The 15,351-nt window shown below is 40.1% G+C and overlaps 1 protein-coding gene and 1 non-coding gene across 12 annotated transcripts in view; both read left to right on the top strand.

Annotated features, from left to right (window-relative positions):
- LOC141148280 (interferon-induced very large GTPase 1-like) overlaps positions 1-15,351 on the top strand; it is a 203,949-nt gene that overhangs the window by 166,200 nt on the left and 22,398 nt on the right. For 7 of the 11 annotated variants that reach the window (XM_073635562.1, XM_073635559.1, XM_073635558.1 and 4 more), the window contains 9 exons: positions 3,079-3,198; positions 3,384-3,464; positions 3,579-3,752; positions 4,674-4,835; positions 5,137-5,226; positions 9,195-9,323; positions 9,407-9,568; positions 11,942-12,103; positions 14,736-14,852. In XM_073635562.1, the coding sequence (XP_073491663.1) occupies positions 3,079-3,198; positions 3,384-3,464; positions 3,579-3,752; positions 4,674-4,835; positions 5,137-5,226; positions 9,195-9,323; positions 9,407-9,568; positions 11,942-12,103; positions 14,736-14,852 (1,197 nt within the window). Of the gene's footprint in view, positions 1-798; positions 916-3,078; positions 3,199-3,383; positions 3,465-3,578; positions 3,753-4,673; positions 4,836-5,136; positions 5,227-9,194; positions 9,324-9,406; positions 9,569-11,941; positions 12,104-14,735; positions 14,853-15,351 lie in introns of all 11 variants that reach the window. The other 4 variants (XM_073635568.1, XM_073635567.1, XM_073635564.1 and 1 more) reach the window with 1 other exon arrangement.
- Positions 6,782-6,945, top strand: LOC141101834 (U1 spliceosomal RNA). The gene has a single exon (XR_012235031.1). It is a non-coding gene; the product is annotated as a U1 spliceosomal RNA (small nuclear RNA).

The raw sequence follows: 15,351 nt of genomic DNA, 5'->3' as shown, positions 1-15,351 counted from the left end.
TTTTTTCCCCTGAAACTTCCCTCTTAAAATGAATGTGCGTGTTAAACGCCGATTAAATACGGTACATTCAATACAATGGCAATGGCTATTGTAACTATGATATATTCCCTGAATAAAGCTTTTGACCAATTCTGGAGATCCTCGGTGTGCTGGTGACACACTTCTTGCATTGATTATATTCAGTTTCCAGCCTGTGGCCATCGCAGCACCCATTTACAGCCAGTTTAACGTGTTTGTTGGGAATGTTGTGCTTTAACTTTTGTTAAAGTGGTGTTCCGGCCAAAATTATACTTTTTTTAATTAAAATACCCCTATAATACACACGCTTAATGTATTCTAGTAAAGTTAGTCTGTAACCTAAGGTCTGTTTTGTTAGTTTATAGCAGGAGTTTGTTATTTTTTAAACTTACAGCAGGCCGTGGCCATCTTAAGTGTGGGCATCTGAAGCCAGACTGTATTTCTTCCTGGATCTCATCCTTGCAGATCTCGCACATGCTCAGTGCAGCACAAGCAGTGTAATAGGTTTCAGGTTAGGTTTCCATAGCAACGGCAGTGTCAGAGGAAGTTGCCGCCCCTTCCCAGAAGGCATTGCAAACAGGAAATGATGTGATGGGCCACGGACAGGGAGGAGGAAGTGAAAAATAAATACAGCAGATATACAGTAGGTGCTGAGAAAAAAAATTTAAAAATATCCAATTCGTTTACAGTGCACAGTTTAATGAGGGATGCTGAAGAGTTGTAAAAGTGGGTGGAACTCCACTTTAAGTATATGTCTCAGACAAGCTCTTCATCCAACAGGCAACACTGATGGAGCTTCTGGGCACAGAACCCGAACACGGAGTGACAGAAATTCAGAGGGATCCTCAGGCAGATCCCGATCCTCATCAGGAAACCGCAGACACCAGGCACACTCAGGTACCTGTCCCTGTATGTAGTATTTAGAACGGCCTTCTGCAGGAACGTATGCAAAACACAATTTTTTCATTTTGGATACAGCAGGGAATAGTTATTACACCTGTCAGTATTTTGTTTTTTTTTTGTTTTTTGCCATCTGTTTCCCATTGAGGAATTTTCTTTCACTTTCTGTCCTGTAGACCAGTGGTCATCACCCCTGTCCTCAGGGCCCACTAACAGGCCAGGTTTGCAAGATAACTGAAATACATCCCAGGTGATATCATGTGCTGCTCAGTGATTGCAGTATTCTAGTCTGCATCTCCCCCAAGGTAATACATAAAACCTGGACTGTTAGTGGGCCCTGAGGACCGGGTTGATGACCACTGCTGTAAACACAAGACGTGAAAGGAAATTCCTCTAAAGTGGGACAAATAAAATAATTTTAGGAGACGTCGGTGGAGCAAGCACCCCCATTGGAGGATTTCCCTTCTATTCCTATTACATCTCCAAATTTTAGATTTTCCTTCAGAGTGATCACCAGGACAGGGAGAGCCGATCTGCCCAGCAGAGATACATATAGTAATAAAAAAACCTCACCACACAATACCAAACTATATCAACATTTACATTTTATTTAGATACAATAATTTTAGAAATGAGAAATTGTCAGTAAATTTTAGTAATAATTCTCAGGCTTTTATTGTTGCCTGTGTCCATTCTGAAGAGTTGTCTCCCACTATCATTTATATGACAGGAAGTAAGGGCAGGGCTGTCTTAATAACATTACAGTACGGGCCCCCCTGGGTAGGGTAATGCACTTGGGCCCCTACCAGGCTGCCCCAAATATATGCACCTACTCTCAAGAATTCATGTATAAATAGTTGATCAAATTAAACATATATTTATTAGTGCTTTCAATAAAATTGATTTTAAGCAATAAGAAAACATGCCATAAATCGAAGACTAAATCAATACAAAGGGCACAGTATGGGGGGGGGCAGAAGGGGAAACGTATAGGGGGGGGGGTCAGAAGGGAAAGATACTGGGATCAGGAGGGCAAACTACAGGTTCCGGAACACTGGCCATCCTGAGAAAGCTTAGTAAAAAGTGTAACTATCCCAGCAGATCTAGGACAGTTGGCAAGTATGATGTAATGCAAGATTATCATGGGGGCCCCATGCACCTGGGGCCCCTGGGCAGTGTCCAAGGTTGCTCATGCATTAAGACAGCCCTGAGTAAGGGTGAATCTTCCTAACAGTAACCCCTCACCACTTCATCCAAAAGTTATACTATAGAAGCTGTGGGGTTGATTTACTAAAGCTGGAGAGTGCAAAATCTGGCATAGTAACCAATCAGCTTTCAGGTTTTATTGTCAAAGCTTAATTGAACAGGCTGAAGTTAGAAGCTGATTGGCTATCATGCACAGCTGTGTAATAAATAAATAAATATATATATATATATATATATATATATATTTATATTGTGACGGTATGCGAGGTGATATAGTGGATAATCACTACATTTCACCTCCCATTCGTTCTGTTGTAAGGTATTGAATCGGAATCCGGTCCGGGTTTCTTCCAGCCTCTGTGGCAGGCTAGGTTCCGGTCCAGATGTTCTGCTCCACTTGAGCCCACACTCAGCTGGACTTTAAATGACCAGGAACAGAGCACAATAGGGCTCTCTGGTTTTGAGACTCAGGAAGGAACCTGAGAGGATCCCTGGATGTTGGACTAAAAAGGTTTGCTTTTCCGCATGTTTTGTGGGTGACCGGGGCCAGCCCCGCACTGTATAGAGAGGAGACTATTTGTTCAGTTAGCGCCGGACGGCAAGGATTTATATATATATATATATATATAACCTAGCCTGTCACATATATATATATATAATTTATTATGAATGTATTATTATTTTTTTAATACTGAGTATATTAGACAATTGCAGTATTCCACTACAGGATGCAGCAAACTCCTCATTTGCCAGACAGCAGGCATGCATTATCAATGACATCAATAAACATATCCTCAGCACAGGGCATCATGCTGAAGAATGTTATTACAATGACTGAGGTTGGGAAAGGATTAAAATTAACCTACTGAGGAAAAAAAAAAAAAAACTTGCCCTTTGTTTTTATTTTCATTGATTTTTTTCTGTTTTATTTATACCATAAATTTGCTTATGAAGATCAACCTCCAGAAAGGAATTCCGGAGACGATGTCTATGAACCGGATTCCGTAAGACGTTCTGATGAAGAGAAAACCACTTTGCTGTCATGTACATCGGAAGTCAAAAGCTCGACTGGCGGTGAGACAAAATATTCCTCCAGGCTCATATTCCCATCTCTGGACTATTTTTGTTCCCTTATCTAAGCTTGTCTAAGCCATATCTGCATCTTCATGTTCATTACAAAAAACAAATACAGTAATTAACAGTTAAATAATGGAACAAATAAATACATAGACCAATAACAATTTTCTTTTACATCTAAGGTGCTGCAGTGGCATATAACAGAACAAGACAATCTGACCTGAGCTCTGGTAAGACACTGCACTCTGCAGAACACATTTATGGTAAGAAGCCAAAAGCTCAAGTGGTGGTGATAAAATAAAAGGATTGCTCCAGGCTCATATTACCACCTGTGGACTATTTTGTTACATCCAGATATAAATCTCTCTTTTTTGCAGGTAAAAAGGGATTGGAAAAGCAGAATCAGGACGTGATACCAACATATGTGCCTGTGGGTTCCTCAGTGGGTTCCTCAGTGGACATGCCTGAATATGATCAACAAATCAACACTACAACAGTGTTTGAAAAAAGACAAGATTCCAGAAGAGACCCAGACAGAAGCTCACAAATAGGTAACTCTTGATTGAACTGTCTCTGATGCTTAGTTAAAAAAAAGTCAAAAAGTACCATGGAGGAGGCACCTTCTCTTCCAAATATGAAGGGCGAATCCCGAGCTCCATTGACCCACATTGCTTGCTATGCAAATATCATGCCATAATGAGTTGAGGGTGTACTCGTAGTCTCTCTGTAAGATATTGTTGTTTGATCGATAATGTTTGTGTATAAATTCATATGTCCTCGGATATGCCTGGGATGGGCGCTTTCAAGGGAATCCTCTCTAGTTGGGGCTACACGCCTTCTGTTTTTTCCTTTGACTGATGATGCAAACCCTTTCTTTGGTTGATATACAAGCATTTCAGATTGTGTAAACTGTGCATTACTCAAATATCTTCATATTTTTCAACTCTTTGTGAAAACCTTCAATAAAAAGGTTGAAACAGAAAAAAAGGAAAAAAAAATAATCTGTTTCTTATTCATGTGTCCCAAAACCATTCTGCTCAAGATCTATTGTTGTTTTTAATGAAAATGAACAGTTGTTCCCTTTTGTAAGCTTGTCTAAGCCATATCTGCATCTTCCCGTTCCCATTACAAAAAAAGAAAAAAATAATTGAGTTCATTAATTAACAAATAATGCAAAAAGTCAATAGATGCATAGACCAACAACATGGGATGGGGGTGGGGTTAATCTTAACCTATTGGGAAAAAAAAAACAACCCCCCCTCCCTTTCTGCACTCTATTCTAAAACCCTCTGATACTTTTACCTTTACAGTTTTTCTATTTTTTAATTTTACCAAGAATTAGATTATGAAAGGCAAACTCCAGGAAAGAAGCCCAGAACCAATGAACACCAGAGGGATTCCATAAGCTCATATTCCAATCTCTGGACTACAGTATTTTGTTACATCCAGATATAAATCTCTCTTTGTTGCAGGTGAAAGGAGATTTGAAATGCAGAATCAGACTGTGATAGCAAAGTATGTGTTGGAAGCTTCCTCAGTGGACATGCCTGAAAATCCCCAACAAGTCAACGCGACAAACGATTTTGAAATGAGAGAAGATTCTAGGGAAGACCCAAACAAGAGCTCACAAAGAGGTAAGGATTGATTGACGCTTAGTCAGTACGACCTGCAAATTTCATCTGTTTTTCTATTCATCTGTCCCAAAAAACCCCTTTTAATGATCTTCAGTCTGCTCAGGATCTATTGTTTTCTCATCGGAAGGAACAGTTGTTCCCTTACCTAAGCTTGTCTAAGCCATATCTGCATCTTCATGTTCTATACAAAACAAACATAAATAAATAACCAAACAAATGAATAAATGCATTAATTAATGATTAAATAATGGAACAAACAAATAAATATATAGACCAATAACAATTTTCTTTTACATCTAAGGTGTTGCAGTGGAATACAACATAACAGAACAATCTGACCGGAGGTCCAGTAGGGTGCAATACTCTGCAGAACATCGTACCACACCTGAAGGTAAGACTGCGAATCCCCTCCAACAAACCAATGAAAAGAATTCACAATCTGTTACCTAGTCACCTGTATTTTTTCAGATAGATAAAATAATTTAAAGCGGAGTTCCAGTCATAATTTTTTTTTTACAGTATTCAGCTACAACCTTTGGAAAAATTTTTTTTTTTTTACTCACCTTTTCAGGTCTGTTGCTTGGGGGTCCCTCGTAATCTGCCTCTTCCTCTCCAAGGCGCCTGACGTCATTTCCCTCGGCGCCGGTGCTCGCTAGTGCTCCTGGGAGATGTCTGTCATCGTTTCCCAGGAGTCACTGGGCAGCACCGAGGGATTTGTTGCCATCACAACGGGGGGCGGGCACTTCCGACGACGACTCCCGTTGTGATGGCAACGTCAGAGGTGTACGGCGCTGCGCTGTACATACTGCGCATGCGCGAGAACGGGCGGTGCATGCTGGTCGCTCAGCTGCACCAGAGCCCGGAAGATGGTGCTTGTGGGCTTCACATGCCCACAAGCATTATGGAAACTGCCACGAAAGAGGAATATAAGATATAGTCCTCTATGAAATCGGCAATCGAACGCCGATTAATCACACAAACGTAAGTGCTCTAAATATGCCTTAGAGAAAAAAAAAATATGCATTCTAAAAAAAAAAAAATGTTAACAGTGGGAACTTCACTTTAAGCATTAACATAATAATGCAAAAGTAACACATGCTAAATTAAATCACAGTTGCTTGTTTGCAATAGGATTAATTAAAATAAATTATTAAAAGTTGTTCCTTTGATACACAGAAACTGATACATTCTTGTACTAAGACTTCAAGGAACTGTCTGCTTTTCTATCTGTGTTCCACAATATTAAAATAATTTCTCCTGCTAAAAAGATCACTTAAATTTACAAAATAATTTAACGACTCCAGTTTCAGTGGGCACCACACTAAAATAAGATACAGTAGATGTCTTTAATATTATATGTATTTATATAATGACAACAATTTATGCTGCGCTTTACATACTGTACATTCACATCAGTCCTTGCCCTCAAAGAACTTACAATCTAAGGTCCCTAACTCACACATGTATATGTACGAGGGCCAATGTACCAACCAGGAGTGTGGGAGGAAGCCCAAACACAGGCAGATGTGGTAAACTCTATGTAGGTAGTGTCCTGGTCGGGGATCACCTACCAGGAATGTGGGGAGGAAACACAAAAACAAGGAGAACATGTAAACTCTATCAAGGTAGTGACCTGGTTGGGGATCACCTACCAGGAATGTGGGAGGAAACCCCAAAAACCATAAGAACACGTAAACTCTATGGAGGTAGTGTTCTGGTTTTGGATTCACCTACCAGGAGTGTGGGAGGAAACCCCAAAACAAGCAGAACATGCAAACTCTATGAAGGTAGTTTCCTGGTTTAGGATCACCTACCAGGAATGTTGGAGGAACCCCAAACACAAGTAGAACATGCAATTTCTATGAAAGTAGTGTCCTGATTGGGGCTCACCTACCAGGAATGTGGGAAGCCCAAACATAAGGAGATCATGTAAACTTTATGAAGGTATACTTACCTGGCAGGGGAGATACCATGATCACGAAGGTGGTTCTCCCAGGGCGAGGCTCGGCCATTGCACTCCGGCTGTGCTGACCCCTGCGATTTCCTCAAATGCAGGAAACTCGACTGCATAATTTGTGGTAGTGGGGGACTGCGTTCGCGCTTTCCCCTGAAAAAAAAAAAAAAAAACTTTATGAAGGTAGTGTTCTGGTTGGGGATCCCCTACCAGGAATGTGGGAGGAAGCCCAAACATAAGGAGATCATGTAAACTTTATGAAAGTAGTGTCCTGGTTGGGGATCACCTATGTGGGAATGTGGGAGGAAACCCAAACACAGGCAGATCAGGTAAACTCTATGTGGGTAGCATCCTGGTCGGGGATCACCTACCAGGAATGTGGGAGGAAGCCCAAAAACAAGGAGAACATGTAAACTTTATGAAGGTAGTGTCCTGGTTGGGGATCACCTACCAGGAATGTGGGAGAAAATCCAACCCAGTGTCCTGTTTAAGGATTCAAATTACAGTGAAACCTTGGATTACGAGCATAATCCGTTCCAGGAGAATGCTTGCAATCCAAAGCATCCGCATATCAAAGCAAGTTTCCCCATAGAAGTCAGTGGAAACTAAGATAATTTGTTCCGCATTGACTTCTATTGCATGCAAGGCCAGAGGTGGGGGGGCGCCAGAGAGCCTCAAAAACACTCGGAGACAGCTCGGCTGAACTCGGAAACCCTCGGGAACGGAGGGTTTCCGAGTATTTACGAGTATTTACGAACGGCTCCAAACCGGTTTAAGTGCCCCGCACCTCTGTCCAAATGAGGTACTGCACACCCCATTGGCTTGAATCCTGCTCGTTTTGCAAGACAACACTCGCAAATCGTGTCATGATTTTTTTTAAAAGTTGCTTGTCTTTCAAAACGCTCCTTAACCGCGTTACTCGTAAACCAAGGTTCCACTGTATAGTGTTCACACGACAGGAGTACTTACCACTAAGCCACCAGTATGCAATCAAGTGACAATAAATTTGACATCTGTTACTTTGTTTTTAATTAACAAAGTAGGATTAACAATCTAGAAAAGAAGCAATTACTATTGCACAGAGGTAATACACACTAAGTTTTTAAAGTTTCCTTAAAATGAATTGCCCCTGTGAAAAATTCTTATGCCCCGTACACACGATCGGACTTTCCGACAACAAAACCGTGGATTTTTTTTCCGAAGGATGTTGGCTCAAACTTGTCTTGCATACACACGGTCACACAAATGTTGTCGGAAATTCCGTACGTCAAGAACGCGGTGACGTACAACACGTACGACGAGCCGAGAAAAATGAATCTCAATAGCCAGTGCGGCTCTTCTGCTTGATTTCGAGCATGTGTGGACTTTTGTGCGTCAGACTTGTGTACACACGATCGGAATTTCCGACAACAAGTTTTGTTGTCGGAAAACTTGAGAACCTGCTCCCAAACATTTGTTGGTGGAAATTCCCACAGCAAATGTTCTGTGGAGCCTACACACGGCCGGACTTTCCGACAACAAGCTCACATCCAACATTTGTTGTGGTCGGAAAGTCCGACCGGGTGTACGCGGCATTATACTAACATTCAACCAGATGAGTAGCATGTCTGCTGTTCCTGTTTGAAGGATCTCCTCTACATGAAAAGTGTAACATTTATTTAGATGTGCCGAATCAATTACTCAGTAATAAATCGTTTAAAATTGAGATGTCAAATGCAAGATAGAAGAGAAACATGCATAAGGGGAAGATAAACAGCTTATAGCTTTTTTGAACAGTTTTTTTTTTGTTTTGATGAAATGCAAACCCATAACCATAAAGATGCATCCATTTTTTCTCCTTTTAATATACACATGTACAGGTTTGTGTGTGTGTGTAAATATATATATATATATATATATATATATATATATATATATATACTAATTACATTTATTCCTATTTTTTTTTTTAATACTATAATTGTATCAGACAATTTCAGCATTTACAGTATCTACAGGCTGCAGTGAGCTTTGTAAGCAAAGAACATTTGTTCCTATTTCCTGGGTGAAAGCTTAAGCTTGTATGTGATCACTTTATGATCACTCACATAGTAATCACATGATCAGGGACCATTCTGATTGTTTCCAAGTCCTTAATGGGATTTGGAGCTGTCACTCACAGCTGGATTTTGCAAGACAGCAGCTGTACACTATCGGCTGTGAGCAAAGTCATGAAGTAACAAAATATATCCTTGTCAATGAAAATCATGCTTGGGGGTGCTAATAGACAGACTGAGGGGTGGGATGGGGTTCAACTTAAAGTATTGGGGAAAAAAAAAACAACCCCCTTTTCCCATTCTATGCTAAGACACTTTGGTAATTTTACCTTTACGTTTTTTTTATTTTTTACTTTTACCATAAATTAGGTTATGAAGGTCAACCTCCAGAAAAGGAGGTCAGAACCAAAGTATATCAATTGGATTCCATAAGACATTCCAATGAACTGGATACCAGTATGTCCCCATTACAATCGGGATTCAAAAGCTCAAGTGATGGTGAGACAAATATTCCTACAGGCTCATATTCCCATCTCTGGACTATTTTGTTACATCCAGATATAAATCTCTCTTTGTTGCAGGTAAAAGGTTATTTGAAATGCAGAATCAGACTGTGATAGCAACTTATGTGTCGGAGAGGTCCTCAGTGGACATGCCTGAATATCCCCAACAAATCAACGCGACAAACGATTTTGAAATGAGACAAGATTCTAGGGAAGACCCAAACAAGAGCTCACAAAGAAGTAAGGATTGATTGACGCTTAGTTAGTACGACCTGCAAATTTCATCAGTTTTTTTATTCATCTGTCCCAAAACCCCTTTTAATGATCTTCAGTCTGCTCAAGATCTATTGTTTTCTCATCGGAAGGAACAGTTGTTTCCTCACCTAAGCTTGTCTAAGCCATATCTGCATCTTCATGTTCAATACAAAACAAACATAAATAAATAACCAAACAAATGAATAAATGCATTAATTAATGATTAAATAATGGAACAAACAAATTCCTTTATAGACCAATAACAATTTTCTTTTACATCTATGGTGTTGCAGTGGAATACAACATAAGAAAACAATCTGACCTAAGCTCCAGTAGGGAACAATGTCCCCTACTGGAGAACATCCACTGCAGAACGTCCTAACACACCTGAAGGTAAGACTGCGAATCCCCTCCATCAAACCAGTGAAAATAATTCACAATCTGTTACCTAGTCACCTGTATTTTTTCAGAGAGATAAAATAAATTGAAGCATTAACATAATAATGCACAAAGGTCACACTTGCTAAATTAAATCACAGTTGCTTGTTTGCAATAAGATTAATTAAAAGTTGTTCCTTTGATACACAGAAACTGATACATTCTACTAAGACTCCAAGGAACGGTCTGCTTTTCTATCTGTGTTCCATAATATTAAAAGACTTTCTCCTGCTAAAAAGATCACTTAAATTTACAAAATAATTTAATGACTCCAGTTTCAGTGGGCACCCCACTAAAATAAGATACAGTAGATGTCTTTAATGATATATGTATTTATATAGTGGCAACAATTTATGCAGCACTTTACATACTGTACATTCACGTCAGTCCTTGCCCTCAAAGAACTTACAATCTAAGGTCCCTAACTCACACGTGTATATGTACTAAGGCCAATGTACCAACCAGGAGTGTGGGAGGAAGCCCAAACACAGGCAGATGTGGTAAACTCTATGTAGGTAGTGTCCTGGTCGGGGATCACCTACCAAGAATGTGGAGAGGAAACACAAACACAAGGAGAACATGTAAACTCTATCAAGGTAGTGACCTGGTTGGGGATCACCTACCAGGAATGTGGGAGGAAACCCAAAAACCATAAGAACATGTAAACTCTATGAAGGTAGTGTCCTGGTTTTGGATTCACCTACCAGGAGTGTGGGAGGAAACCCCAAAACAAGCAGAACATGCAAACTCTATGAAGGTAGTGTCCTGGTTTAGGATCACCTACCAGGAATGTTGGAGGAACCCCAAACACAAGTAGAACATGCAAACTCTATGAAAGTGATGTCCTGGTTGGAGCTCACCTACCAGGAATGTGGGAAGCCCAAACATAAGGAGATCATGTAAACTTTATGAAGGTAGTGTCCTGGTTGGGGATCACCTACCAGGAATGTGGGAGGAAGCCCAAACATAAGGAGATCATGTAAACTTTATGAAGGTAGTGTCCTGGTTGGGGATCACCTACCAGGAATGTGGGAGGAAACCCAAACACAGGCAGATCAGGTAAACTCTATGTAGGTAGCATCCTGGTCGGGGATCACCTACCAGGAATGTGGGAGGAAACTCAAAAACAAGGAGAACATGTAAACTTTATGAAGGTAGTGTCCTGGTTGGGGATCACCTACCAGGAATGTGGGAGAAAATCCAACCCAGTGTCCTGCTTAAGGATTCAAATTACAGTGAAACCTTGGATTACGAGCATAATCCGTTCCAGGAGAATGCTTTTAATCCAAAGCACTCGCAAATCAAAGCGCGTTACCCCATAGATAATTCGTTCCGCATTGACTTCTATTGCATGCAATACCGCATGTGGCCAGAGGTGGGGGGGGGGGCGCCGGAGAGCCTCGGAAATACTCGGAGACAGCTCGGCTGGACTCGGAAAACCTCGGGAACAAAGTATTTCTGAGTGTTTCCGAGTATTTCCGAACGGCTCCGAACCATTTTGAGTGTCACCGGCACCCCCACACCTCTGGCCAAATGCGGTACTGCTCACCCCATTGGCTTGAAGCCTCGCAAACTGAGTCAGGATTTTTTTTTAAAGTTGCTTGTCTTTCAAAACACTCGTTAACCGCATTACTCGTAAACCAAGGTTCCACTGTATAGTGTTCACATGACAGGGGTACTAACCACTAAGCCACCAGTATGCAATCAAATGATGAAGGTCAACCTCCAGAAAAGGAGGTCAGAACCAAAGTATATCAATTGGATTCCATAAGCTATTCCAATGAACTGGATACCAGTATGTCCTCATTACAATCGGGATTCAAAAGCTCAAGTGATGGTGAGACAAATATTCCTCCAGGTTCATATTCCCATCTCTGGACTATTTTGTTACATCAATATATAAATCTCTCTTTGTTGCAGGTAAAAGGACATTTGAAATGCAGAATCAGGCTGCGACAGCAACGTATGTGTCGGAGAGTTCCTCAGTGGACATGCCTGAAAATCCCCAACAAGCCAACACGACAAAAGATTTTGAAATGAGACAAGATTCTAGGGAAGATCCAAACAAGAGCTCACAAAGAGGTAAGGATTGATTGATGCTTAGTTAGTACGACCTGCAAATTTCATCAGTTTTTTTATTCATCTGTCCCAAAAAACCCTTTTTAATGATCTTCAGTCTGCTCAAGATCTATTGTTTTCTCATCAGAAGGAACAATTGTTCCCTCACCTAAACTTGTCTAAGCCATATCTGCATCTTTATGTTCAATACAAAACAAACATAAATAAATAACCAACCAAATGAATAAATGCATTGATTAATGATTAAATAATGGAACAAACAAATTCATTTATAGACCAATAACAATTTTCTTTTACATCTATGGTGTTGCAGTGGAATACAACATAAGAGAACAATCTGACCGGAGCTCCAGTAGGGAACAACGTCCCCTACTGGAGAACGTCCACTGCAGAACGTCAATACTCTGCAGAACGACCTAATACACCTGAAAGTAAAACTGCGAATCCCCTCCAACAAACCAATGAAAAGAATCCACAATCTGTTACCTAGTCACCTGTATTTTTTCAGAGAGATAAAATAAATTTAAGCATTAACATAATAATAATGCACAAAGGTCACACGTGCTAAATTAAATCAAAGTTGCTAGTTTGCAATAAGATTAATTAAAAGTTGTTCCTTTTGATACACAGAAACTGATACATTCTTGTACTAAGACTCCAAGGAACAGTCTGCTTTTATATCTGTGTTCCATAATATTAAAAGACTTTCTCCTGCTAAAAAGATCACTTAAATTTACAAAATAATGTAATGACTCCAGTTTCAGTGGGCACCACACTAAAATAAGATACAGTAGATGTCTTTAATATTATATGTACTTATATAGTGGCAACAATTTATGCAGCACTTTACATACTGTACATTCACATCAGTCCTTGCCCTCAAAGAACTTACAATCTAAGGTCCCTAACTCACACATGTATTTGTACTAAGGCCAATGTACCAACCAGGAGTGTGGGAGGAATCCCAAACACAGGCAGATGAGGTAAACTCTATGTAGATAGTGACCTGGTTGGGGATTACCTACCAGAAATGTGGGAGAAAACACAAAAACAAGGAGAACATGGAAACTCTATGAAGGCAGTGTCCTGGTTTTGGATTCACCTACCAGGAGTGTGGGAGGAAACCCAAACACAGGCAGATCAGGTAAACTCTATGTAGTTAGCATCCTGGCCGGGGATAACCTACCAGGAATGTGGGAGGAAACCCAAAAACAAGGAGAACATGTAAACTTTATGAAGTTAGTGTCCTGGTTGGGGCTCACCTACCAGGAATTTGGGAGGAAACCCAAACACCAGGATAGCATGTAAACTTTATGAAAGTAGTGTTCTGCTTGGGGATCACCTACCAGGAGTGTGGGAGGAAACCCCAAAACAAGCAGAACATGCAAACTCTATGAAGGTAGTGTCCTGGTTTAGGATCACCTACCAGGAATATTGGAGGAACCCCAAACACAAGTAGAACATGCAAACTCTATGAAAGTAGTGTCCTGGTTGAGGATCACCTACCAGGAATGTGGGAGGAAACCCAAACATGAGAAGATAATGTAAACTTTATAAAGGTAGTGTCCTGGATGGAGCTCGCCTACCAGGAATGTGGGAGGAAACCCAAACACAGGCAGACCATGTACATTCTATATAGGTAACATCCTGGTTGGGGATCACCTACCAGGAATGTGGGAGGAAACCCAAAAACAAGAAGAACATGTAAACTTTATGAGGGTTGTGTCCTGGTTGGGGATCACCTACCAGGAATGTGAGAGGAAACGCAACCCAGTGTCCTGCTTAAGGATTCAAATTATAGTTTATAGCTGTTCCTGTTGAAGGATCTCCTCTACATTAAAATTGTAACATTTATTTAGATGTGCCAAATCAATTGCTCGGTAATAAGTCGTTTAAAATTGAGACATAAAATGCAAGATAGAATAGAAACATGCATAAGGGGAAGAAATAAACAGCTTATAGCGTTTTTTAAACATTTTTTTTTCTTTTGACGAAATGCAAACCCATGACCATAAAGATGCATTTGTTTTTTTTCCCTTTAAAATACATAAATTCACATGTACGTGTGTGTATATGTATATGTGTATGTGTGTGTGTGTGTGTGTATATATATATATATATATATATATATATATATATATATATATATATATATACACTGTATAAATTAATTACATTTATTCCTATTTTTTTAATACTATAATTGTATCAGACAATTTCAGCATTTACAGTATCTACAAGCTGCAGTGAGCTTTGTAAGCAAAGAACATTATTTCCTGGGTGAAAGCTTAAGCTTGTATGTGATCACTTTATGATCACTGATATAGTAATCACATGATCAGGGACCATTCTGATTGTTTCCAAGTCCTTGATGGGATTTGGAGCTGTCACTCACAGCTGGATTTGCAAGACAGCAGCTGTACACTATCGGCTGTCAAATTAATGAAGTAACAAAATATAACCTTGGCAATGAAAATCATGCTTAGGGGTGCTAATAGACAGACTGAGGGCGGGAAGGGGTTCAACTTAACCTATTGGGAAAAAAACACAGCCCCCTTTTCCCCACTCTATGCTAAGACACTCTGGTACTTTTACCTTTACAGTTTTTCTATTTTTTACTTTTATCATAAATTAGGTTATGACGGTGAACCTCCAGAAAAGAAGGTATGTGAATTGGATTCCACAAGACATTCCAGTGAACTGGATACCAGTATCTCCTCATTACAATCGGAATTCAAAAGCTCAAGTGATGGTGAGACAAATTATTCCTCCGGGCTCATATATCCATCTCAGAATGAGGTTGCATTAGCAAGTTTCCATCAACATCGTAATGAAGTTCTATAGTCACAGAATACAGTTTCATTTTAAAACATCAGCATTATAATAACAAAACGGTCAATAATCATATTTGACAGTCCACTATAGGCTTACATGAAAAAATCTCCCTTCATGTGGTGAGTTCAGGCTGTCTGCTGGTCATCTCTTTGCACGACTTTATGGATTCCCTGCATGCTTTGCAGCTTCTCCCTAATTTCTAAGGTCTACATATCCCATGGTACTTTGCTGCCTGAAAGCACTCCTGTACTAACCCCACCTCCTGAATCTCCTCCCCTCGGCACCTGTATAGTTCAGGAGGGTAGGCTCTTTAAAATGTGTGAAACAGGCGGCATAGGGAATACTATCAGAGAATTCAAGAAAGTTAATGAGGTTGCAGTCTTCAAAAAGTATGTTTTTTGTCACGTTCACTTACC

This window comes from Aquarana catesbeiana, linkage group LG06 (genome assembly GCF_042186555.1).
Source record: "Aquarana catesbeiana isolate 2022-GZ linkage group LG06, ASM4218655v1, whole genome shotgun sequence".
Lineage (NCBI taxonomy): Eukaryota > Metazoa > Chordata > Amphibia > Anura > Ranidae > Aquarana > Aquarana catesbeiana.
Note: the sequence above shows the minus strand (reverse complement) of the source record. Positions and strands in the feature narration are given on the sequence as shown.